Below are 25466 nucleotides of genomic sequence, written 5' to 3' on the forward strand. Positions count from 1 at the left end.
CCCGGTAAGAAATATCGACCCGCCCCCTCGAGAAGGATCTCCGGTTGGCGTGCATCTCTCGGAGGATAATTAGATGATGTTAGAAAACTTGGATAACAGTGGAATAAGGAGCCAGGATTATTGGATGACGGGCCATAGCGATACGGCTCTCCTGCCAGATTTTGTGTTCTGAAATTCGGATTGATAAATATTAATAAAATTGCTGCCTCTTCTTTTTTTTTACGGAACGTTCGCTCATACAATTCGCTCGTACGTTTAAAATTAAAGAGGAATGCAACTGCTGCTCTTGCATTCTCTTCATGGCGTTCATGATACGATAACATGACGGGGCGAACGAACGAAAGGAGAGAGGGAGAGAGAGAGAGAGCAACAAGAGTATTCTCCGTAATTAAGTCCCGCCGCTCTTCCTCAACTGGATGCGGCGCGGCGCGCGGTGCGGCGCCGTGGCGAGATGAGGACACGAGTCTACCCGGGGAGCGAGCGAGAGAAAGAGAGAATGAGCTATAAGACAGCCCCCGCGAAGAAGAACGCGGTAAGAGAAGAAACGCAAAGGAAGAAGCGGCGGAGCGAGCGAGCGAGAAGAGTAGGGGGCGAAAAAAGGAGGTACGACGATCGAGCAATAAATAATACAGGGAGGAAAAAGGCGATCGCCTGCAACATTCTGCTCAAATGTTAAATAGGTATCAATTTAACAGCGACCAATGCGCGCGCCCGTGGGCGTACAACGCCGCCGCGGGATTGGCCGGCCGGCCGACGGTGGGCAGGATCGGGCGATACGTACGTACGCGAGTAGGCGACGCGTCTCACCGTTCTCTGGTAGGGATAAACCACCTGGTTTCGCCGGTACCCTCACAACGTCCCGTCTCTCTCGACGCGACCGACCCGGATTCACGCACTCGCCGACACTCCGGTCAAGCCGAGGGGACCGAGTTTCAACGAAACGGAGAACGGAACGGGGATCCCCCTTCCGTTCGGATATTAGGCGCGAGCGACCTGTTATGTTTTCCACGAGGTGCAAAATTCTTACCGCCGTGCGTTTTCGTCCGTGAAGTGTTGCTCGAGAGAAGCTGCTCTGTTCTGGCGCCCGCGATCGGAAGGACCTGTCAAGAATCCGGTTTAGTGTGATCGGAGCTTTTCCGAGAGCTTCGAAAAATCTTTCCAGTACGACGGAACGTTTCCAACTGGCGTGAAGTGGTTATCCCACGGAATTGTAGAGATTTATGTATAAAATGACGGAGAGGCCAGCTTCGAGAGAGGCTCGTTGGTCCCCGATCTGCCTTATCAAACAGAGACGTCATTCACGAATGGATTTTAGTTCCTGAAGACGGAAATTGGTGTATCGACAGACACAAAATTGTACGAATATCAAGAAGGACCAATGGCTAATCGAGTCAGTGAACGAAAGCAGTGGAATCCGTGTTGGACTGTTGTATCTTAAATTAGTTGCGAGAAAAGGAGCAACGACAGGGACAGTGAATTCTCGAGGAAAGGTTCGGGAAGAGAAATAAATGTCTGATAAAATCTCCGTCCGATGAACAAACAGTACCGACATCGGTAGAAACAAAATGGCCGTCGTACAATAGAAATTTTATGAGGTGCCCCGAACTAAATCGCTCGTGCAATAAATACAAACGTTCGTCGCATCGAACTTGATACAATCATAATCTAGTCCTCGGCAAATTCTCTACGAGATCACCCACCTTCATCAACATCCCACTCTCACTTATTCGATCGTCCCACGCAGTCGCGATCGATGTCACTTTCCGAATCGCTGTAGACGCTGCAGACGGCTCGATGAAAACATCCATTGTTTGAAGCGCACCATCTCCGATAACAAGTGCCGAGTTCTCCGAGTTCGCGAGGAGGAGGGATCATGTCGGAGCACGGCGACAGCGACGTGGACGCAACGGAGGAGATCAACGTGGACGACTCGGATTCCCGGAGCTGCAGTCCGCGAAATTACGCGAACCACGATGGCCGCCACGTGTCCCAGGAGACCTCCGAGTGCTCCACTTCGCCACCTCCCGGTCAAACCGGCGCGAGGACGCTGGCGAACGATCCTCCCCGCAGCCATCCGTTCAGCATAAGTCGCCTGCTTGGCGAGAGCGGCGTCCAGAATCCCAAGAGTCCGTCCTCGGAAGAACCGGATAGCGACAAGGAGAGGAAGTGGTCTTGGGAAGAGGGCAACAACAATAACAACAACAACAACAATAACAACAACAACCAGGCGGCCTCGGGTGGCGTTCTCGACGACGGCAGGCGGTCTTGGGGCCACGACGCCGAGGAGAAACTGTCGGAGAAGGATGACGACGACAGCACGCTCGACACTCGCGCCAACTCCTCCTCATCCGTACATTGCACGTCGACGGCGGATCTCCTCGCCCCTTTCCGAGTTTTCCCCGCCGGTTTTATCTACACCGGCGGCGGTGTCATAAGGGTACCGGCGCACCGACCACCCGGAACGAACGGCGCGCCGGCCAGCGCCTTGCCCGCACAGGCGCTGATACCACCCTGGAGTTTGCAGGCCCTTCAGCACAGCCAGCAACAAGCCGCGGCGGCCGGTCTGCATAGAGCGAGCCTCCTGGCGAACCTCGCTGCGCACCCTCTGCAGGCGCATCCGCATCTCAAGGACAGACTGGCAGGTACGCGCGCGCGTTAATATACGTGCATAAGAGTAAATTAACTTGAAATGTCACTGCATAAGTTGAAAATGCGCTGATGATAAGATCCGAAAGGCAGGTCATCTGGAATAAAATGGTGCTTATGTCTTACAGCTAAACGTTCTGTCGCATTTAAATTGAGTTTATTATGTAACTTGACTTTTGCTTAAGAACGTTAAAACTCTTTTTACTAATGAAGACATCGATATGATAAGGAAATCTCAGCCAGAAGCCTTTTGCTCCTTTTTACTTCAGACTAGGGGTCAGTTTGGGTACCAAGTGCCAAGGCTTCAGTGAGGCTTCTCGACATAAAAGAAGCATGTACATTGTCTCCGCTAATTACTCTCTCTTTTCTCAGGACCACACGACCAGTTAATGTTATTGTTAAGCCAAGTATGAGAGAACATTTTGTTTGTCAGATCAACGTATGTTTTGTCCTGAAAGTAGCAGTCTCAGAAATGGAGTAAGAGACTCTCGGTGAATGTACGCTGATCGTTATCAACTACTACGGTGCTCGTTGTTCCGTATTGTTATCTCGTTGCGTGAGTTGTATCTTGATTTCGGTGCGAGATGATATTGCCTTGAGTAAATAATGTTTTAAGTATTTTCGAGAGCAGCGGGGAAAACGGAAATTTAAGTATTTCATTCTACTGGTTCTCTCGAACGCGCCGTGTAATTTACGAAACCGCGGGCACCTCGATGTGCATTGTACCGAGCTTCGTTTTATCGCGGCGGCGCGGCGACGCTTTTTAGCGAACTGACGCTTTGAAGTTAAGAGTTAAAATGCATCAATTTCTAACTCCTTTTATTAAATTCTGAGTTGGGGTATGTATTTACAAGTGAAACAGAGTGTACGCGCTCGAATTATTCCCGAACAAATCGATTTTTAACGACATCTAATAAAAGCAATATCTGCAATTATTTAAGTGTCACGTTTCTACGAATAATTAATTCGCATAACTAATGTATTGCGGTATCCTGGAGAAAAAAAAGAGACGTTAATTATTAAACATCGTCGATCTGAATATCTTACTTATCTCTCTCGCCATCGTGAATACATTACTAGACCATCTCCGTAACGAGATAACGATCGTACGCGATACGTGTCCGATCGAGTTATACGTGTCTCCGCGTACTTGGCTAACACGATGCAGAAGGAACAGATGATTCGTGCAATTAGCGAGATTGTCAGATATTATTAATTCCGTATTATCCCGACGGGGATTGGAGCGACGACCGGCCGCCGGCGCTCGATAGAATCGAGTGACGAAATATAAAGCGACGCGAGAGAGCGACGAGAGGCGTTCCCCGGTTGGCGTCGGCGATCACCGATGTCAATTCCTCTAATTGGGATGGGTATATCTTTAGACGGCGACCGGGCTTAGGCGTGGGTCTCCACTTGGTGTCATTACTGCGCGCTTCGCGACTGCTAACCGTATATAGAGGATATCAATTATGCATCAGCGGCGAATTATTCACTCGCCCTGTCGTCGCGATCAGACCGGTACGAAATCGTCGAAGACACCGAGTGACACTTTAATGGTATGCGGACAAGTCGAAGTCGTCACGTTACCTCCGTTCCGTTCGCTCGATAACCCTTTTCGTTCACTTAATCTAAGCGCTTAGCGATCTCTAATCGCTATTTTTACCCGATAACGTATATCTATCGCGAATACAGAGAACTTTGAGCCAAAAATTCTCTGGGATATTTCAAAGCGCGACGTGAAATATCAGTTACGATAAAAGAATTTCGCGAAACCAGGAGGGGGAGAGGAAGGGAGGGGGGACAACCGTTTTGTACAACTTATAAATATAAATGTGATAGCTCTTAAAAAGAAACTTTACTTTTCTGTTACCCGGTGCCCTCTCATGTTTCACCCGCGTGCCTTCGAGATATCTATAATTTACAAATGCAATTTGAACTCGTATATACGTATCTGTCTCTCTCTTAGAAAGGCATATAATTTTAATTTGCTTTAATCGGGAGAAATACGGTACGGGAAATGTTGGCCGCGCCAGGGCATCATTACGGGCGCGATCATTGCACGCGGGGAAAAGGACGTAAAAAGTGTAAACGTTAAAATGCAGGTACGTGCAAAATACATAATTAGCGTCTACACCGGTGCATTCTCGAATGCCGACTTTTTCGTGCGGGTAATGAAACCCGGCTATTACTTGCGTGGCGTGAGTGAAATGTATTTATGCGTACGAGCAACATTACTCTCTCGCCCGATTATTTCGTTCGAAGTACGCTTAAATGCCCCAAAGAGAAGAGCGCCGACACGCTACGGCGCAATGAAACAAAGTAATCCTTCAAAACGATCGTTTCCACGTAACGACGTTACGCGCGAATGTCGATCGTGATACAATGCCCGCTGGTGATATTTGCATGATATGCCTCGGACATATCGGTCTCTCGATTGTAGATTATGTAAAGACCAGTTGCAAAAGCACGTCGTGTCGAAAATTAATCACTTGTCGAAAAGCACATCGTTAATTCGTGTCAAGATTTGTGGGTTCGAGAGGGAACCACCTTAGGCGGCCTGGAAGGCATCTTCTGTAAAAACGCATTAATAATTCCTACACATAGATGTCATAGATAACACGACGCCCGATGCGATTCAATCTGTCTTCTTGGAGGAAAAGGAGACATCGCGAGAGCGATAATGTAAGCATTATAATTAACATAACGTGCAGTTTGCATAATTAAAACCCTCGCGATCTGTTTTCGTCGCGATCGCTTAAACGAGGCGAAAATGTAAATCGCGTTTGCTGCCATTTATTTAGCATATTACGCCGATCGGATTGGCATCGCGGAACATTAGTCGGATCGATCGGCGGAAAGAGAAAACGCGCTTTTAACTCACGTGAAATATATAAAAGCGCATAACGTTTTGTTCGACGGGCGAACGGTAATCACCGGTTATTTGCTTTGTACCTCTTTTACCTCTATTACGTCCCGCCACCTGTCACTTTGACATTGAAATGACACGCGGCGCTCGATTAGAGTCGGAGAGAGAAAGAGAGAGAGAGAGAAAGGTTTCGACCGGAAACGCCACGTTTTGCGAAGACACCACGTAAATCCGAAATCATTATAAACGGGAGACAAACGCTAATTGTCTCGATTCGCCTCGACGTTGTTGTTACGTCGACATTGTGAGACGTCGTATCGATTGCATCGTTCTTTAACGAGAGTCTCAGCACGGCGCGGCGAAACGGAGAGAAACTTTGACGCGTTTTGGTCCGAAAGGTTTCTCCGATCAATTAGGCGCTACGAAACTAGCGCTATAAAATTCGGACGTAACTATTATACGAAAGCGGGCTGCAATTTACGTTCAGAGAAACAATCTCGCCGATTTGACATAATGGTCTCGCTCCGATCGCGAGCCGAAAAACTCTCTTCGAGCCATTCGGTCACTAGCGTAGCGCGGAGCGAAACGAACGAAAGGGAGTTGTGTCACCTTTTATAGCGCCTCGAGTTTATCTGTTGTGACGTTAATTGATGACCGTGGCAATACATAAATCATTCATTTGTAACACGACTTCGTGCATAATCAACATACATAATCAGGGTAAATCGTTCGTATATGCATATATAATGATAAGAACAATGCATTTGTAAAGATAATTCAGCTCGCGTAAAAATAAAGACGCACTACTTCTTCGTCCAGTTCTTGCGTCAATTTTTATTATCTTAAAGAAATATGTTATCATATGTTGGACGTATCCTGTTAGGATTTGTTTAACGAGAAATGAAGTTTATGGCTTGTATTTTTGCGATTGTCAATAATTATTCATCGATATCGGCTCGAATCGGCTCTCCGTATCGGCGCGATAGCTTTCTGGGAAAGAAATGTTTTCGTGGGGCACACACGAAAAGGGAGTTGCACGCGGCGCTACGCCAATGCGGCTGGCAGAACGACGGCTCGTCGTTAAAAGTGGGCTCGAACGATTCTACGAATGCTCCGGAACCCGCGTCCACACTTTGCGATACTTCTCCTCGTGAATTGGCAAGGGGAATGCATTTCGAAAATTGCAATAGGTCAAAATAGTCGCCGCGAAGCATCGTAAACCCGCAACACACATATATCTCACAATGACTTCCTCAACTTTTATTTTCGGGAACGCGGCCCGAGATCGGCGCGAAATTTACTTCGCGACTGCTTTATATCTCCAATTAATTGGCATGACGTATCGGGATTTCTCGAAGGATAGAATTATCTCGGTAGAATCCGCTTTATTTTCGGTAAATGCAATGGACACTTTATTGACTGACAGTCAATTGAAACGGAAAGTTGAGAGTAGGTCGCGATCGGGAAGTCATGTTGAAAACAGGATATCAAATGCCAAGAGTGCAAAAGATTAAACGGCAAAGTCACCTGTTAAAGTTCACGTTCTCGCCGTTTCGTTTCGCGCCGTCACCTCGCGACTCGCAACATCGAAGAGTACGCAGGAATATGTAATGAACGAGCAGCCGTTTTTCTCCGAGGTATCAATATTTCGAGCTGAAAGGTATAATAGAGATGACGATTGGACCGCGTTAGAATGACATCGGCCTCGCGGCGAATGCGAACGGCGCTTCGACTATTGGTCTCAATTGTTTAGCTCTCGGCACTTGGACCGGTTTCTAATTGAACTCTTCAATTGTAGCACCACGCAACGCAGCGCTACGCGGGGCCAGAAACGGGTCCGATGATCCTCGGGGCGTTGCGGCGATGAGTCTGCCGGGGCCCAACCGGGGCCCAAACGGGGCCCCTCCCGAGCGTTAGCTTCCCGCAACAGTAATTTTCTACAATGTACGCTCCTCGCACGGAGGCATTCAATAATAATTAGGCCTTCGCACTTTTACGTTCGCATATTACTCCTCTGATTTGCGCCCTTCTGGGAAACGGTTACGGCACAATGGCACGGGCGCGGCGCAGCACGAAACACACGTACCTATACACGGGCGTGTTATATATTCGTTAAGCGGTAATTCCTGCGAACCCGGGCGCCATTCCTTACGTAACGTCGCGAGACGTCGCGTACGCTTAATAAGCAGCGTACCCGCGTACAAAAGGATTCCGGGCGATCGGGAAGGGCGGCCTCGGGAGCTGCCGCGAGGACGAGGTGCTTATTGACTTCGGACGGGGAGTCTAGCTTGTGTACGACCGGCAAAACAAAACGAAGGTACGAGAAACAGAAACGGCGCAGTGTGTCGATGCGCCGTGGAGTGCCTCGGGCCGGAGATAAGCGGGTACCGGGAACAGAGAAAAAAGGCATCGCGTGACCGAAACCTGAAAACCAGAATCCGCCGATGCCGCTGCGGCCGGAGCGGCGCGGCGCGGCGCGGCGCGGCGCCTTCTCGCCAATGAAATTGTCCAAATGTGTATACCTACGTATGTCCGTGCGCGCGAGAATGTATACGAATAATTAAGCGCGCTATAGGTACGTATACAACCCGCAATTTATAATATTTCAGCGGCCCCCGGGGCCATCCTAGTCGGGAACTCGGGCGCGTCTTCCTCGTTTTAAATGAAATATTAGAAATTACGGGGTAGTCACTTAACCGCTCGTACGTGCTCGTTTTGTTCCCGATTCGCCGGCAAATCCCGGTGGCCACGAACGGTAGCGGTAGATACGTTATTACGAATTACGACGAGGCGCCGTTGGCTACCGAATTGGAAAGAGATTTCAGTGATATATAAATTGCGAGGAACCCGCCCGCCGAGAAGAGCAGGCTCAAGGTCGGGACTACCGATCGCGAATCGGTCGAGAAAACGAACGGGGCTCCTCCATGCGCGGAATCGTCTGTGCCCTGTGCCGCTAGTAGTATAGCCGCGCGGCTTCGAAATTTCTTGCGTCAATATCCCGTGAACGGCCGCGAGGCGCAGCGCGCGCGCGGAAAAACGTTTCTCGGTATTCGGCGTAATTTTGCACTCGCCGCGGAGCTCTGGTTACGCTGTGTTATTAGCGCTAGACCCCGCACTTCATTTTTCGGATCGTTCGTAGCGGAAACATAAACGCGCGAGAGGCAATTGACCCGTACGGTACTCGGTTCGCGACACGCCGCTCCCACATCGCATCGTACGAGTTGCTCGACAGTAAAGACGCGTAGAGTAGATCGTTAATACAAAAATATCCTCTCGAGAATACAGTACTTACAGACGTAGTAAGAAAATCAATCTGGTTATTGCAAATTAACAATTCGAATAATGATCACGATTTATAATATGTGTAAGTAGCATTCTTGATAATTTTATTGAGTTGAGTTATAAATAATCTCAATACAGTAACATTTACTTATTTATTTTTGAAATTTGATTGCAATTGTTCTTGACAGGAAAGATATTCGATTGCTAATTAAAAAGAGATATATCAATCTATTAAGCATAAATAAGGTAATAGCGGAATTGAGTCATTTAAAAGACATATTCAGTGAAAGATAAGTATTTGTTATCTATGTTGAAAATTGACGACTACATTATTTAAATTTGATTGAGTTAAAGTCGAACTCCCCGGCAGCGTGTATCGATAATACTGGAATAATGAAAAAGATTTAAAACTTCGCCTTCGAAGTAAGGGGAACACGTATTCGAAGAAACAATAACCGAGATAAATGATGCGTGTAAAACGTAACTGCACTCGCGTTTGGCGCGTTCTTGTACAGTGAACGCGTAACTGCAAAATCGAAACATCGGACTTTCTAAAGTATTTTTTGCCGCAGTAACAACCCTCGTCGGCCGTAACTTGTAATGCGGCGTACAAAGAATTACAAGAATCACAATATCCATAACTGAATTACTTTAATTAAATACATCCTCGGTAATTATTCGACGGATCTAATAGAACTTGATAGAATTGAAATACACGGTACACGTGTATATAAACGTTGACACATAGGGTTGAGCGAGAGAAGGGAGGGCGAAGAAACGCAACGCGGAAGCACGCATGCGAGTACGGGCGCGAGCAGGTTTCCGTAGAAACGATAATTATTCAGGCTGGCATTACGTAGTAATTAATCTGGAGGCAGATTAGAGCCGAGCAACGGGCACGGTGTGGGCCACGGTGGGCGTTGACTGATCGAGTTAGCGTTGAGTTAGGGATTTCGCTGGGCGAGCTTGGCAGCCCCCGTAAGGTCAGGCGCGCTCGTCCATCATCGCCGCCCCCCCTCGTTTGCTCGCACGTTCGTTGGTCGCGATGCCCAGCCACCGCCGATGGGTTACGCGCCGAACAACGGGCGCGGCGGGAAGGGAGTTATATAATTAACGTGACTTCAGTTTAATTTCGCTGCGGACAATTAGCGCGTAGACGCGAGCGAGCGAGCGAGCGAGTCGGTCCATCCCGAAACGTCCTGGCGACGATTCTGAACGAAGCGAGATACCATGGATTTGGATCGTTCCCTACAAGCCATCGCCGCTGCATTAGGCGAAATTAGAGATGAACGATAGTATAATCTCGCTGTAATATCCTCTTGGTAATTTGAAAGATGTTTCCTCCCTCTCTGTCTCTCATCATATGCATTAAATATTGGCGTTAAATAAAACGCTCGATATTGAACTTGCTAATCCAAATAATTGATCTTTGAATGCATTTAATAGCCAGTCTCCAGGTCTTTACTCTTTCACAAATTTTTGGTTTATTTATGAATTTTATATATACCTTTTTATTTCTTTGTATAATTTTAACTTCCTATGTATCTTTTTTCTTTTTGCATTTACAGATATTGTCACATATTCTTTCAATATACTATTAATTTTATATTTTTATGATATTTAATCATAGTGTTTATGCTCCTTTGTATTGCACTTCTATATAAAATAACATACTATATCACTATATGTTACTATATCACCATTATTACTATTATCGTTACAATTGTGCTAGTAGATTTATTCGCTAAAAATTACGTGCCTTAATACGCATTGCAAAGTCTGGCTGGCAAACCTCGTTAGGCTTGTAATAATTCATCAGGCTCGACGACAAAAGAGCGCGAAGGGGCAAATCGCGCGTGTAAAACGCGATATTTTCGCGTGGGGTCAATTGATCGGCGTCCGGCCGCTCGGAACAAGCGGTCTGTACTCTCTCGCGTGTGAGATACGCGAGAGATCGGCCGAATCCGCCCCTATCTCCCGCGTCGATCGAACCTCCCTCGAGGCCGCGGAAAAACGCGGGCCGGCAAATCTTTTGACGCGGGCACGTCGAAAAAACGCGGGGTCGCGCAGTGACGATATTTGATCGCGCGGAACCAGAGCTAGCGCGAGAGGAAGGGAGAGAGAGCGTTACGGTTTCCGGCATATCATTCGCGATTTTTTTCGGGTCCCCGGAGAAATCGACGGGATTTGCTGGCGGGTCTTCGGCGGCACGTCACAGTGAATTTCGCCAGACCTTGATCGCGCCGCGTGCTTATCATAACGTATGGATGACCGGCGAGCGAACTTACCGAACGTTGTCCTTTGTACTTTTCTCGAGCAATCCAGTCGCCGTGAGAGCATGGTATAGCGTCTGTAAATATTAGTCTCAAGATATTTAAGCCTAAAGTAATCTATGGGAGACTCTTAAAATTAATACCATTTAGTAGTAAGAGTTATAATGGGTCAAAAGTCACAGACGCGTTGGCGAAGAATGAAGATATAATTAACGGATTAAATACAACGTATGAAAGACTCGCTTTTATATGTGAGTATACGTGGGGAAATGTATGAGCCGCGGTTTATGATACTTAGAATAAATATGACGATTATATAAGAGAGAGGATAACTTTAAATAGTGTAGCATCTTGCTGAGAGAAATAATTCGGTTTTGTCTGAAGCGGGAGAAGACGTATTCGTTCTTCGACGCACAGATAATAAGGAAACTTTACGTTATTAATTAATATAATCTATTACAAAACATGCAAAACATGTATCCTCTGATTAATCTAAGGCTATCAAACGCGCTGCACTTGGAAAGTTTTAGGAACAAAAGTCGTGACAGCTAAGAGTTAAGAATAAGGATCGCTTGACTACAGCATCTCTTTAAAACCATGTAACAGCGCTCTAAAAATGTTCGCTAGCAGATTAAACGCTCGTTCGCGGCGGAAAAGCGGACGTGAGAACCACTGACGCAACCCACCGCAGGCTAAAGGTATTGAGTTTTATCGCGAACACGTGCGAGCTTGCTTAATTTTATGCGATTTTTTATCGACGCCTCGTAATATCGATAATGTAAGGCACCGCTGCTTCACCTCTCGCCCCGTCTCTCGTCCCCCTCCCCTCCTCCGCCGCCATCCAGGTCGAGGGGTCTATATCAAGTTATGGAGTTTGAGAAATGATCGGTGCCCGTGCGACTCTCACATTTCCCTTTTCCGATCGACGCGAGACGCGAGAGGAGCTCCCATCCGTGCATTTCAAAGTTTTCGACGTTACGTAATGGTCGGTTAACTAAATCTTAAAGTATATACAGAAGCAAATTCTGTCGGATCTTGCGAGCGCGATACGTCGACGTAAAATTATTAATTTTATGATTGTTGTACACGGGCGTGATTATATCTGATTAAAATCTGTCGTTAAAAGATATTTTCATTACTTTATCTCGTTGCATCTCGAATTGTTATCTTCGGACGTGAGGCGTGAACGGGACGAAGAAGCCATCTGTTCATTGACGGTTTTCTCGTCGCTCTTCCTTACGGTTAAATGAGTATCGGCAGAAAACAAAATGACGTCTTTTGCAATTTTTCCTCCCCGCGAAATTCGTTTCTTTAATCTTCCCCGAAGATCGGACGATAAAATTTAAAGACTTGTAACACTCGGCGTTTCTTACTCGGGGCGCTCTTGAGCAATTTTCTCGATTGGAACCGCATCGACTTTACATTCCTGGAAACATTTAGTTTTCATTCTCCCTCGGCCCCGTGCCCCTCCTTTCCTTCCTCTAGTTAAGCACTAACAAAGCACCCAGCACTCCCATTACCGTAACAGCGCCGCAGTTATCCTTGCGCTTTGCAAGGCCTGTGTACCTTATACGAGCGGCAACACTTCGCCGCGATTCCTCGAAAGACTTTAATTACGGAAAGAGTGTCCAATTTTGTCTTAGATATGTGTGTTGCTGGAAATATTATATATTCCACTTATCGTGCACTGTGCGTCCTTGCCCGGGAGATGGCAAACCGGCTTTGAAAATGGACTTCTCTTTTTTTATGATTTCCGTCAGAACGCAGTGGTAATCAAATGCATATCAAACCTTATTAATCGCAAGATTCTAAACCAGGAAAGAATGCCGAGAGGCAAGGGAGAAAAACCAAATGGCAAGTATATTTTGAGGCTGAACCGAGCGTATGGAAGGCGTATCTGAGATCGCGATATATTAAGCGAGGGTTGGCTATGGAGAATATAATTTTATATAGGATGGGGTATGTGTGCTTTCCACGAATTCGTTTAGTGCCATTTAGCCTGTCCGCTATGTTGGTTCAATTACACCATCGGCAGGTACGCGCGCGTATGCGTACATATATAAACGTCCGCGCACGCACGTGATCGTGTATACGTACATCGGCGCTTTCTGAATGCGCGTGTAGGATTTACAGCGGGTCGCGGTATAGGAGCCCGGGAATTCTTTAGTACACGATTCCTCGTAAAGATTCAGTTACAGATAACGTTGCACCTGAAATTGCATGTCCATCAGGGGCAAGTCTCTCTCTCTCCCGGCGCTGTAACCACACAGCGAGCTCGCGAGTGCGAAACTCGGCGTGTTTTGCACCTTTATTTCATTTACGGGCTCTCCTCCAGGTCCAGCTCTAACATCCGAGAACAATTAAGATCTGTAATCACGGGCGGGACGGGGAAACGACTCTCGACGAGGGAAGGGGGAACGACAGGTAGAGAAAAGAGAGTGCCCATATCGGTCGGGAAAAATATCTGTTGGGATATCTGTTGGAAGGACTGAGGTGTTTACCTGGACACCGAAACGGTGACAGATAACGTTCGAGAACTATTAACCGGAGATTAAAAAGGATAAACAGAGACTTAGAGGATTATCCGGAGGGATTTAAGAGGATTCGCGTCGTGATTTGGCGCGCGCCTTCGCGACAAGTGCCGCGACGGGTGGGCGGGAATTCGCGGGAGCCGCCGCGGGATCTTCTCCTCTTCAACGACGACGGCCGACCGGTCGTCGTGAAATCCGCGCCGCGCGCAGAAAACAATTTACTTTGAAGGCCGCAAACTCCATTACTGGGCAGAACGTGCTCTCCGAGTAATGACTTTCTCTAGGCTCGCCCGCTGTCGCATCGCGGCGATGGCATGGCAGCGCGCGCGAGCGGCGCGGCGCGAGGGGATTGCGTCATCACGGACGATTCCCCGACCTGGCTCTTTCTCGGTCGCGGGAGGAATCGTCATCGTTGCAGAGCCCGCTGCAAAGGTTATGTTACAAGCTCAGTAGGTCACCGAGGACGAAACCGTCGCGGCGGCGGTTCTCAGGAACCGTCACCGTTGGAAAACTGCCAATCCTGATTAGAGCTTTTTTCGCCCCGATTTCTCCCCACGCCGTTATATCCCGGAATTTTTATCTGGTTATCGTTACTTCGGCAATCGAGTTATTTCCGAAATTCTCTTATCGTTTCGCCGGCATCGAATCCAGAGCATGCAAATGCACGTACACTGAAAAAAATTTTTTAATCAAAAAAATTATTTATTTAGATTGTGGCCAAGAGATTATTTACTTAATATAATACACATATTTATTTAGAATTAGATATTTTTACTTAATTTAAATAAAAATATTTAATTCTAAATAAATATGTGTATTATATTAAGTAAATAATCTCTTGGCCACAATCTAAATAAATATTTTTTTGGATCTAAATATTTTTTTTCTCAGTGTAGAAGACAACGGAAACGATGCTTCCGCGGTCATAAACTGCCGAGTACTTACCGCGCGAACGGTGGGAATTATCGGTGAACAAATTGTTCACTTCCGGCGTGTCTACTTTAAGATGACGCGAAACCGGTACTCGCTATTACTCACGTTGTTAAGTACGTTCAACGAACGGTTGGTTGGTTTTGTAAAGTGCGACTCTTCGCGTCGGAATGATCAGAGTGGTTTAATCGACGAGCGAAGTATTTTAGATTTGACGGAAGTCGTTCGACAAAAATACATGGTGACTAACTGATAAATAGGACAGTAGTATTTCTCGATATATCGGCTAAGGCGAACGGTAATTGTTGTGCTGGGATAAAAGATGGAAATTAGGGCGACAGATCGGAAGCAGGCATTTCCGCTGATGAATACAAGAACGGTCAGCCAAACGAAAATTCGGCACGAATAAAAAAACAGTCGATAATTTTTGCTAGGAGGCTGCTGTGCCGTTTATTTACGCCGACCATTTTGCAGTGACGCGCCGCCATCTTGTTTTTACGACCACCTCGCGGGCAGGCCCTTGCCACGGTCTTCTGCGGCGAGCAAATCTCGCGATAGACTTTGCAGCTTGTTTATATTGAAAGGAATTTCCTGTTATTAAACTGTATTTATATTATTGATCTATGTCCATAAGTTTTGCACTTTGATCTCCATTTTGAATAATTTCCAATTTTTTTAAATCCATGATTTCCTAATATGGGCCAGATATGCTTTGATTTATAAACAATATTGTAATATTTAAAGCATTTTTAAATGTTCTATTCCCAAATAATACAGTATAATCGGAAATATAATATTTGTTATTTTTTTCTTTATCTTCTCCTCTATATTCCATCAGGAATAAAAGAGTCATCCCTTGATACTATACTATTCGGTTCTTTAAAATCACTTTAAAAATATAAAAATATAAAAATTTTCTTCAGAAATATCGCCTCGACAGTCAGCGATCCTTAACATCGGGAATTGTCGACAGAGTTAAACGCTTCGACCGCAAAGATTCGCCGGCATAGTATATACCTGACCGAAATTGCACGGTAAAACGACCGCCGCGCGCGATGTCGAAGTCGACTTTAACCATCCGACAAATCGCGATGACTGAACTGTCGTTAAACACGCTAACGACAACTGACTACCCGGCAATTGGGCTACCGTACGACGATATGGATACACGAAAGCGCGCCGCGATCGAGCTGCACGAACCAATTTCGCGTAAACAAATCGAACATCTCCGTAACAAAGTCTAGGCTTCTTCTTGCCGACTTATTTGGATACACAAATTATATATACATATATTTCACGTGAAATATATGTCGGATTAATCCTCTGCTAGGTACGAGATATAGGTAACTCCTAACTCCTTCCGAATATCGCTTGCGATGCGAGCCAGCAGTCTATACACTCACGTTTACATGTCAGATCGGAAAACGGGCGGCGCCTTAAACGCAGTTAATTAACAGAAATCGAGAGTGTTATCGTCAAACGCTGAGTTACGGCTGGCAGGCGGGGCCTAATTGGTTTTACGAGACGACCGTCTTCTTTCTTACTCGATACCGAAAGTTCTGGTCACCTCTTCTTCCGTCGTAACCGACGCCGATTAATTCTTTGTTATCGATCGTATACGCTGCTCGATAATGAACATCGTTATTCGTCGAATCCTCGATAAGTTTCTGCTAAAACTCGCCAAGATTCTCCTTAAAAAAAAAAAAAAAAAAAAAACGGAAAAAATATAAGTGTGAAGACTCGCGTTCAGCGTTAAATGTGATGGAACAAGAATAACGACCGAAGAAATCACTATGCAGATTACGAGAGTTAGTAGCATAATGGACAATGATCGACGTTTGTCATGATAAAAATTACCAATATGATACCTTGAGAATATCCCCACTTGGTTCTTATTCTTTTCTCGTTACCACGATACCGAGTAAAAGGCGAGCGATCTTACACCCTACTGTTGCTCCTGGCTAAAGAGATAGACGCTCGTGGTTTTTTTTTACAGAAATACAATGGTCGGTGGGTATCTATTTACGCCAACCGACGCGTCACGTGGAAACGTTTCCATCATCTCGTCCGCTCCATGAGAGTTCTGTCGGAGCTTTGCGGGTCCGGATCCTTGTATCGCGCGTGTGTCTGACCATTCCGCGAAGGAAGGTAATTACGGATGGATCACGAGAGAGAGAGAGAGAGACCACGTCAGCGCGCTGCTACTAGACTAGTATACCGCGATAATAGAACGAAGTATAATAGCCACTATGCGATTATCGTCCTAATAAGCGGCAAGCAATGACGCAAGAAAGCCATTCGCGCGCGCGGAATAAGAATGTGAGAGGCCAATGTGAAGCCGAAGCTCCACGTATTAAGTACGCCACCGCGCCGCGAGGAAGGACTGAAATGGGAATCGGACGCGATACGGTTGCAAGAATGGGTTCTATTTGTCCTTTCACGGTCCTCGCCGTATCGTCATAATTACATCGCCATAATTATATCGCCATTCGACACCGCCTGTCAACATGCGCGAGACAGTTGTGAGAAATCAATCGCGAGTGTCCGTGTGCAGCTCTCAAATCAATTATAAGTATATATCAATTGCAATATCATTGCGTGTCGCACGTATATGTTAATGCGTGCTCTATAATCGCCACGGATCGTTGATTAATCCGCGGCACATAAATCATGCACTTCTCGTAAATGACGAGGAATCGAGATTAATCGTGCCCGCTAATGAATCTCTAATCGCACACAGAATTCTTTCCGCATTTTATTCTTCATACGTTCGCCATAATTCGATCCCCCATTTAAGAGCTATTAAAGATCTTATCGTTTATATATAGACAGAATTAATTATTTTTAGGCTCAAGATATTGCGGGTTCGCTTGATACACATTTTGACGTTTACAGATCGATAAGGAATCACAAATGAACGGGTAATGAGATTATTATTTGGATCGCTCTCGCGATTACCGCGCGACGGGATGTATTTCTGGACGAGGAGTGGCGATAAAGGACGGGCGCAAAACGGGGCAGGGGTGGGAAAAAGGGGGTAGCGCATAATAGGATAATGTTCGCTCGATGGCCCTTTTACCCTTTAACGATGATTCCTCCGGTTTCCAGCAAATTGTGAAGAGGGGTCCGGCCGATAGTCGACGAGATGAAGAGAGATACCCGGTCCATTTCCTATTTCGGTAAAAAAAATTTGACTGATTCTTTAGCTATTCCATGCTACTTTCACGTCGGAAAATGTGCGCCTCCATAGAATAACCAGCGCTCATTCGTGTGTATTTGTATAAATATCACTTAAAGGCACGCGATCCTTCGATCGAGCTCATGCGAGGCATAATGAGAGGGTCTCTGAAGCGTATTACTCGTATTATTTAGCAGTAAATCAAAGTTGGAAATATAAACCGTTATATCGTACGCTGATTATCCCGCCATTCCGAGCCATGGGATTGCATCGAAATAAGTATGTTGACTGTTGGTATTGCAAAAAACAAATACCAGGCTCGTTGGGCAAACGACGATACTATTTTATGATCCGCGAACGGTTTTCCGTTCGTGTCCGCGAGAGATTGCATTCCGTTCTTAATCCCCTAATTAATTCGGCGAGTGGCTTGAATGAAATCTACGAAGGGAGGCAATCGCGGGAATAATCGCCGAAGTATAAACGCTAAATTCGCCTTAGCGATTCGGATTTTCTCCGGAGAGACCGCGTTCCAATCCATTAGCGGGGGAACCGTCGCAGCAGAAGTCGAGAGGGCAGGCGAATCGTTTTTGCGATATCTCGTACACAGGTCGCTATCGTATCTAAGCGGCCGATTCTTCGCTCCTTTATTGGTCTCGTGAAATTGGTAATGTCGTGTACCTTCTCATTACGTATGCAAATACACGCACGCACGGGGCATTTAGCGTAGTTTCTCGTTACTCGCGCGCTATTACTACAAGTGAGATAAGCGACTTAATGACTCCGACAGCTGCCTATCTGGTATATAATAGAAGGGCGGAAAGGACCGATGCCGAACGAGAGACAGAGAGTGACGTTCAACAAATATAAATTGCAATATCGCCCGGTTTCGAATTTGTCCTCTCTATCGAACCGTCGATAATATCATTAATGTTATAACGATTCAGATGCATGAATAAGAAAAGTCGACTCGATTATATTATGACAATTGTTTAATGTGTCAAGCGTTCGAGTATTTCAAGCAAATTCTCTTACTTATGACTCACGACGGGTCATTACATGTCCTTTTAACTTACGATTTTCTTCAAGATATCGACGATATCTTTTCAATTTAAGCGCTCGCCTGCCAAGAATATCGTAAGAGATACGCGCTGACGTAACAGCGACAGAATGTCGCCAGCAGTGTCCGAAATAACGCTTATCAGTGCTCTTTTTTCCCCCTTGATTTAGGAGCGTTTCCGAGGCGGATCGGTCATCCCTATCAGAACCGGACGCCACCGAAGAGGAAGAAACCGAGAACGAGCTTCACCAGGCTGCAAATCGCGGAGCTGGAAAAGCGCTTTCACAAACAGAAATACCTCGCATCCGCCGAGCGTGCGGCGTTGGCGAAGTCGCTGAAGATGACGGACGCGCAGGTGAAGACCTGGTTCCAAAACAGACGGACGAAATGGAGGTGAGTTCTCGAACGACATTTTCGTTTCGGTTGCAGCGAAACCGCGATAGGATTCTCTTCGTGGAGTTTATCAGCTATTTAGTTTTGACTCTTACTAACGACGACTTTTGTCGAGGCACATTGTTACCGTGACAAATGAATTTTTCGGAGGAAAATACGACTCGAGAATTGCGTTCTCGGAATGTTAATAGCGGGTTAGTCGTGGCCTGACGCCTATATCTGTAAACGCATTGGCAGTCAAATGTATTGGAGTCTCTTCAAGATAAGGAAGGACAAAAACACGTCATTTAGATAAAAGGGGGCTCGTTCGTAGCGCGGGTCCCCGATACCGGGGGCGTCACGGCGGCGAGACGAGGACCCTGGCGACATTCTCGAGGACTCGTATACAATATACTTTGCCGTATTCCGAACCCCTTCCCACGTTTCCCTCGTCTCAGGATTTCTAAAATCGTTGTCGTGCTGTGGAGTCCTTGGATCGTTCTACGAAACGCCGTGATAAAGCGGTAAACTTGCGGAGAAGTTTTCGGAGAGACGACGATATAGTTTCCCGAACGAGCCACGAACCTCAGATCCAAGACTCTATTTATCCTTCGAATTCGATTTTCTATAATCACTTTGTGTGAGGGAGACGGTTCATTAAGAATTAAAACCGATACAATTTCGACAAGCTTTATTTTTAATGTCGCAATCACCGAAGAAGATCTACCTCGTTGATACCTTCTTAAAAAAGATCGAGAATCACAAATTCTTTTAATTTTAACGAATGCTATTTGCAACAGCATCGCAGCGTATAGCTGAAAACGACGTTGGGCTTAAGTATGAACATTTCTAATTTTATTGGCGATAATTTTGTCGAAGTCTTGCAGACTCGGTTACAACTATTATTCAATTCTCTGATCTGTTTTTAGGAATCAAAGTGATTTAAAATTACGCGTACAGTTTAGAAATATGTTTTATTTATTTGTCTATTAAAATGTGCATTACGGATTGCAATGGAAATATAAATTCGCTTAATTCGTCCTTTTTTTTTTAAACTCTCAACATTTGCGTAACTCGGACGTCTCGACATTGAAACACGAACGACTTGCGTCCTGATTTGATCCGGACGGGCGAAAGTTCCGGGACTTACTATGTCGTACACCGTGTGGAGATGACCGAAAAGTTTTTTCGTCGTCGCGAGAGGAGAGCAGACGTGAAATTCAATTTAGAATCCGACGACACGCATTATCTGTCGCGGTACGCTCGGAAATGTTATCGCCGTGACAGGTACATTTGTCTAGAATGTTACGACGAGTTAACTTCACGCCGGAGTGACAAGTACATCATTTTTAATTAAAGACGCACGCACGACAGCGGGTAATCATACGCGCGATCAATAACGCATCGCCGCGCGCGCACGACAGACTTTTCCACTTCAACTTTTTCTCCGCGCCGCCGCCGCCGCGCCGTTGCGGCAAAGTGGAAAACGGGGGCGGGTGAATCGGAGAGGTCTTTCGAAATTTCTTCGCTTTTCATTTTCTTTTTGTTCGACGATTTTACATCTTATATAAGATCACCGTTCGCGATAGTGTTCAAGTTTAACCATTTGCGGTCTTACGTTGCGAGTTGGACATAATACATTGCGGTATTACATTGCGGTAATCAAAATTCTTTGGTTTATGTTAAACCAGCCGATTAGATAAAGTTGCGGAGGACAAAGTACTTTGTTCTCCGCTTATTTGCGAGAAATAGTTTGGCCCGTAAAGAGTTAAAAACAAAGGTATAGTCGCAGGAATTTCGGTGGAGGGCACGCATAAGCGACGTAAGCCTCGGCGCGGCGCGACGCGGCGCGGTACGGTCCGGCGTGCAGCTGCGTTTAAAGTAACGAGATGACTGTAGGCAGAGATGAGATAACTCGGTCTCAATAATTCAGGTACCTAACAGCTTAGCCCTGTCCCGTACATAATGTAGTCTCTTCCCTCCCATCGCCGCACATCGGGCACTCTCTCTCTCACCCCCTCCTCCCCCTCCCCTCGCCTCCTGTCGGTCGCAGCTTCTCGCTTTGACTGCCAATCCTCCGCCGCGCCCCGTCACCTCTTTCAGCCCCTAGCCCCTACACCTCTCTCCGCCGAGAGCTTCTTGGCTTTTAAACTGTCAAACGCTCGAATCCGTTGGCTGAATCGTTTCGATCTCCGCCGGGCCCGAGCGAGACCCCACCGATTCCCCTCGTTAAACATTCATCGGTTACGGTGTAGGACCAGGCCGGTAACCGTTCAAACATTCGATTCGCAGACTCGACACGATATATCACGCGCGTAATGTACCAGGTAGCGCGAGGAGGATCAATCGGTACGTGTATTGTGCGTCGCGATTCGGTGCGACTAGAGTTTCATCGACTCGCTTTCAGCTTTATCTTTAACTTATCTTATTAGGGCCGACGTTTACTCGCGTTTCGCGGAATGTGCTAGCTCGAAAAGCGAAGACGCAAAAATAATATAGATGCAAGACACGACGCAATCTGCAACGGTCAAGCTATTAATGAAACGTAAATAACGATAAAAATTACGAGACGCAGCCCGGGTTAATTAAAGAGAAAGAATCGCGAGAACGCGCTTTATATTCGCACATCGAGCGCTCCGCGCTCGTTGGGGGTCCGAGCGTGCGCCGAAGTATAAAGATAAGAGTAATGTGTCCCAGGTTGCGAGAGAATACAGTTATGCCGGCCGCAGCGAATAGGGCGAGGCTGCGTCGGGGCTGCAAAATGTAATCGGCACGGCGCCGTCAATTATTAATCGCTAACCGCGTTAATTACTTGCAGCGGCGTAGGTGCACCTGTCACTGCCGGCAATGGCGTAGCCGCAACGGATCCCGTAGACGGGCGCGGACGAGCGAGATTCAATTGCCCCAAAAGCTAATAAAAGTGACAACGCGCTAAATCTTGCGCGTTTTCTATACATTCGTCTCCGCCCTGCCATTGTCGCGGTAACGAAACGTGCGATGAACGGTCCATATCATTTAATTCGAAATCTGTTTCGACCTGCGATTCGTTCGCGTCGCGATAATACGCGATATGTAGTGATTAAAATCTATATAAATAATAATATTAGATATCTTTTTAGAAATCAGCCACATCTTTCAACTCGTTTGAACGCGCAAGCGCCGTTTTTACGCGAACTCGTTTCGCGAGATAAAGCGATTTGTTTTCCGCTTAGCGATCGCTCGTCAAGAAGAGATCAATCTGACGATAAACAACGGGAATTACGACGAAGTGGGTCGAGGGAATCGGAAAGTAAATTTTGAAGGCGAGCGATCATCGGCGCCGCGCAGCGGCACCGGGTAGCTCGTTTATTCCGTGTATCGGGTGAAGAAAATTACAGGAAGTCGTTGAGCCCGCGTTGCTCAACTCGCGGCCGAAAAGGCGGGCAAAAAGAGGGTCAACGAGATATGTACCTGCGCCGCGATAGGCCCGGGAACGTGGCGTAATTCGTGAGGAGGACACGAGCGGTCGCCGCCACCGGTCTTTAGAAGGTTCCACGAGCATTACGCCGGAGGAACCAGTTTTAGGAAATTATAACGATCACAAACGCGAGGAAAACATTGGGATCAAGTCGAGAGCTCGACCGGCACGCCCGGCGGTACCCGATTCATCCTGTCACGGAAGCGACGTCGACGAGAAACTCGCGACCGTCGAAATCGCGCCTGGACTCTAATCCCCGGGATGTGGTAACTTTCAGGGGATTTAAGGGGGGAAAAAAATGAAGAAAATGTGTTTTTAACGGGCGCGACATTCGGAAATACGATTTTAACAAACGATGTTGTATCCTGAGGCAACCTGGGGTTTGCTATTCGACATTCGTCACGCCGGGCGGTCGTGCCGCGCAAGCTCTATCGACCTTACCGAACGAGTCGGCCATTTTGCGGCGCCCTAATAGACTTAACGCTAGAAAACAGACATTTGCGCGAGCGATCCTGCGGCGCAAAGTGGCCTGCGCTCCTCTATAGTGACGAATCGAATTAGCTTTATTACATCCGTCTTCTGTTTTCCGCCCAACCACCGCCACTCTATTTTCGCCGTCTCTTTACTCCGCCTCGTTTCCTCCTCGAGGCTTCGCTCCCCTCGCGCAAGGCCGTCCTTACGGCGATCCTGATGGCACCGCGCGCCGCGGCAGTTGAGAACTTCGGTTATAGTGCTAGGATAGTCGATTTATATTATAGACTACCGTGTCAAAAGCCAGGAAGTTTCTCCCGACAAGCCACATCCTCGTACAAACTTGCGCAACTACGGAAAATGCAATTTGAGAGCCGGCGATACGTCTTTAATTAGAAGGTTTAACTGACGCGAGGGAAAGCGCGAGGAAATACATGATTTTCTGCTAAATGATATCTTCGACGATCAGATTGTCGGATATAAAGGTAGTTTTAGTCCTCAAGTAGAACACTAAGTCACAATAAAGTCGAAATAACCGTCACTTTGACTTTATTGTAACTTTCTGTTCTATAGGTCTCGGGCGAATGATTAATCTGGAACAACGCCGCGCGATTCTGTTGCAGGAGGCAGACGGCGGAGGAGAGGGAGGCCGAGAGGCAAGCCGCGAATCGACTGATGCTGTCCCTGCAAGCGGAGGCCCTCGGCAAGGTGGCGTATCCGACGTCGGTGTCCGGGCATCCGGGCGGCGCCCCGGTGTCCAGCCTGGACAGGCAGCAGGCATCGACGACGGCTCTAACTCATCCGGTCGGCCAATGGGCCTCCCCTTACGGCCCGCCGCAGCCCCTGGCCGAGCCGATTTGCTGAAGCGCGACGACGATCCGAGAAACTCTCGTTAAGTGAATCGTCGGTCTCATCCTCCTCGTCCCACCCTGCGTCTAGAATCAGGAATCCGGAGTCGGATCTACGTCCTGTTACCTTCTTTTTTTTTAATTTGCTTTACGACAGATAGCGAACGAGGAAATACTCATTCATCGACCGATCGTGAGATATTAATAACAGCAAGAGATTTTTTTTATTCCGTTTTCTTTTTTTTTTTAGAATAGTTACGGATTGTAGGCTATTAGCATTCGCCTTCCTTCTGCCTTACGATATTCAGGCGACCACCATCGAACACGAACGTCCTAAAGAGCACCGCGAAAAATCGATTGTACATTGCCTTACAACATCACATACTCGGAGCTGTATCACTTATTAGCCACGGCTCGAGATTTTGCCATATAATTGTCACGGTTCGAGCAGTTAACCAGCGCGGTATACGATCGCGCGCGCGAGGCGCGCCGATAATCGTCGTGAATTTATCATGTACGAACAATCGGGTCGCATTAAAAGCGTCCGTTTCTTCTCGCGACGCGAGGATTATCGTCATTAGCCTCGATTGACGCGACATTATCGACATGTACGTGTCTCGACCCGACGAAATAGAGTCGCGGAGATGAGTGGCCCCTCCAAAACGTTATTTCCAGATCGCGTTGAACGGGCCGGACGTTCGATAATGTCTCCCCCCCTCCCCCTCTCCTCCTGCCCGTGCTGAGTTACTCGATCTTTCCTAAAGAGAAGCTGTACGTTTTCCCGCATTATGCATCGTCGAGAAATCATCGGTCGCACGAGTGAAGTCGCAGCGAAGCTCAAGATCCGCGTTCACATCCTTATTTAACGTCACATTTCAGAGAAGCGGCCGGGTAAGTTTTAAATTTTATGTCGTAGACGCATCGGTGAACGACTTAATTGGGGGGAGGGGGGATATGACTGATAAGAGATGTGATTTTCGACTTTCTTCCATCGAATAAAAGGAGTATCTCTTCGTTAGATGTGAAATGCGGGCCCGAAACGGAACAGCTGACGTGACATATCCGTGTACATACTAGACGCCATAGTTGTAATTAGACATTATACTTGTACGATATATGAAATACTTGTATACGCAGAAGCGCTGTCGTGCCAACGTACCGACGGCGTACGTTCTCTTTGATTGTTAGATACGTCCTGTATATATTATTTCATGCGCGCTGCAACGCGGCACAATGCAATCAAGATTATATTATATATATCCCGGAATACTATTATTATACATATATATATACTGCTAAAAAAAATAAACCATGCATACCGTACATTACGATCGTCGTCGTCATCGTCGTCGTATGACTAGGTATGTCTTAAGTTAAGTTCGGTAATAATTATTATTATAGCGAACGATGTGATGTTATGTAAGTACGTGTAACGTTGTATATACGAGAAAAAAATTGAAATGCATATAAAATGATTTAACTGCTACTCGTTCCTCGGTATCTAACCGTACACATCCTTGCGAGAATCCGACTGCGCCGACGGGCTGCGTGGGAA

The 25466-nt window shown here is 46.7% G+C and overlaps 1 protein-coding gene across 1 annotated transcript; it reads left to right on the top strand.

The window, feature by feature from the left end:
• The first annotated feature begins 871 nt into the window (after positions 1 to 871).
• On the top strand, positions 872 to 25397 carry C15 (homeobox protein C15). Its single transcript, XM_071710372.1, has 3 exons — positions 872 to 2642; positions 18934 to 19156; positions 23687 to 25397. The coding sequence occupies exons 1-3, from the start codon at positions 1874 to 1876 to the stop codon at positions 23925 to 23927; spliced, it is 1233 nt and encodes a 410-aa protein (XP_071566473.1). The 5' UTR covers positions 872 to 1873; the 3' UTR covers positions 23928 to 25397.
• Positions 25398 to 25466: the final 69 nt, after the last annotated feature.

This window comes from Temnothorax nylanderi, unplaced genomic scaffold (genome assembly GCF_030848795.1).
Source record: "Temnothorax nylanderi isolate EJ_2023f unplaced genomic scaffold, tnyl_v1.0 TNYL_tig0089_pilon, whole genome shotgun sequence".
In the NCBI taxonomy this organism is placed as follows: Eukaryota; Metazoa; Arthropoda; class Insecta; order Hymenoptera; family Formicidae; genus Temnothorax; species Temnothorax nylanderi.

What these genes read in the sequence shown, in the direction of transcription:
- C15 (XM_071710372.1), top strand. Translation starts at nt 1,874, where the DNA reads ATGTCGGAGCACGGCGACAGCGACGTGGACGCAACGGAGGAGATCAAC. An exon ending in TCTCAAGGACAGACTGGCAG is followed by an intron (nt 2,643 to 18,933) that starts GTACGCGCGCGC and finishes CCCTTGATTTAG; the next exon opens with GAGCGTTTCCGAGGCGGATC. An exon ending in AACAGACGGACGAAATGGAG is followed by an intron (nt 19,157 to 23,686) that starts GTGAGTTCTCGA and finishes ATTCTGTTGCAG; the next exon opens with GAGGCAGACGGCGGAGGAGA.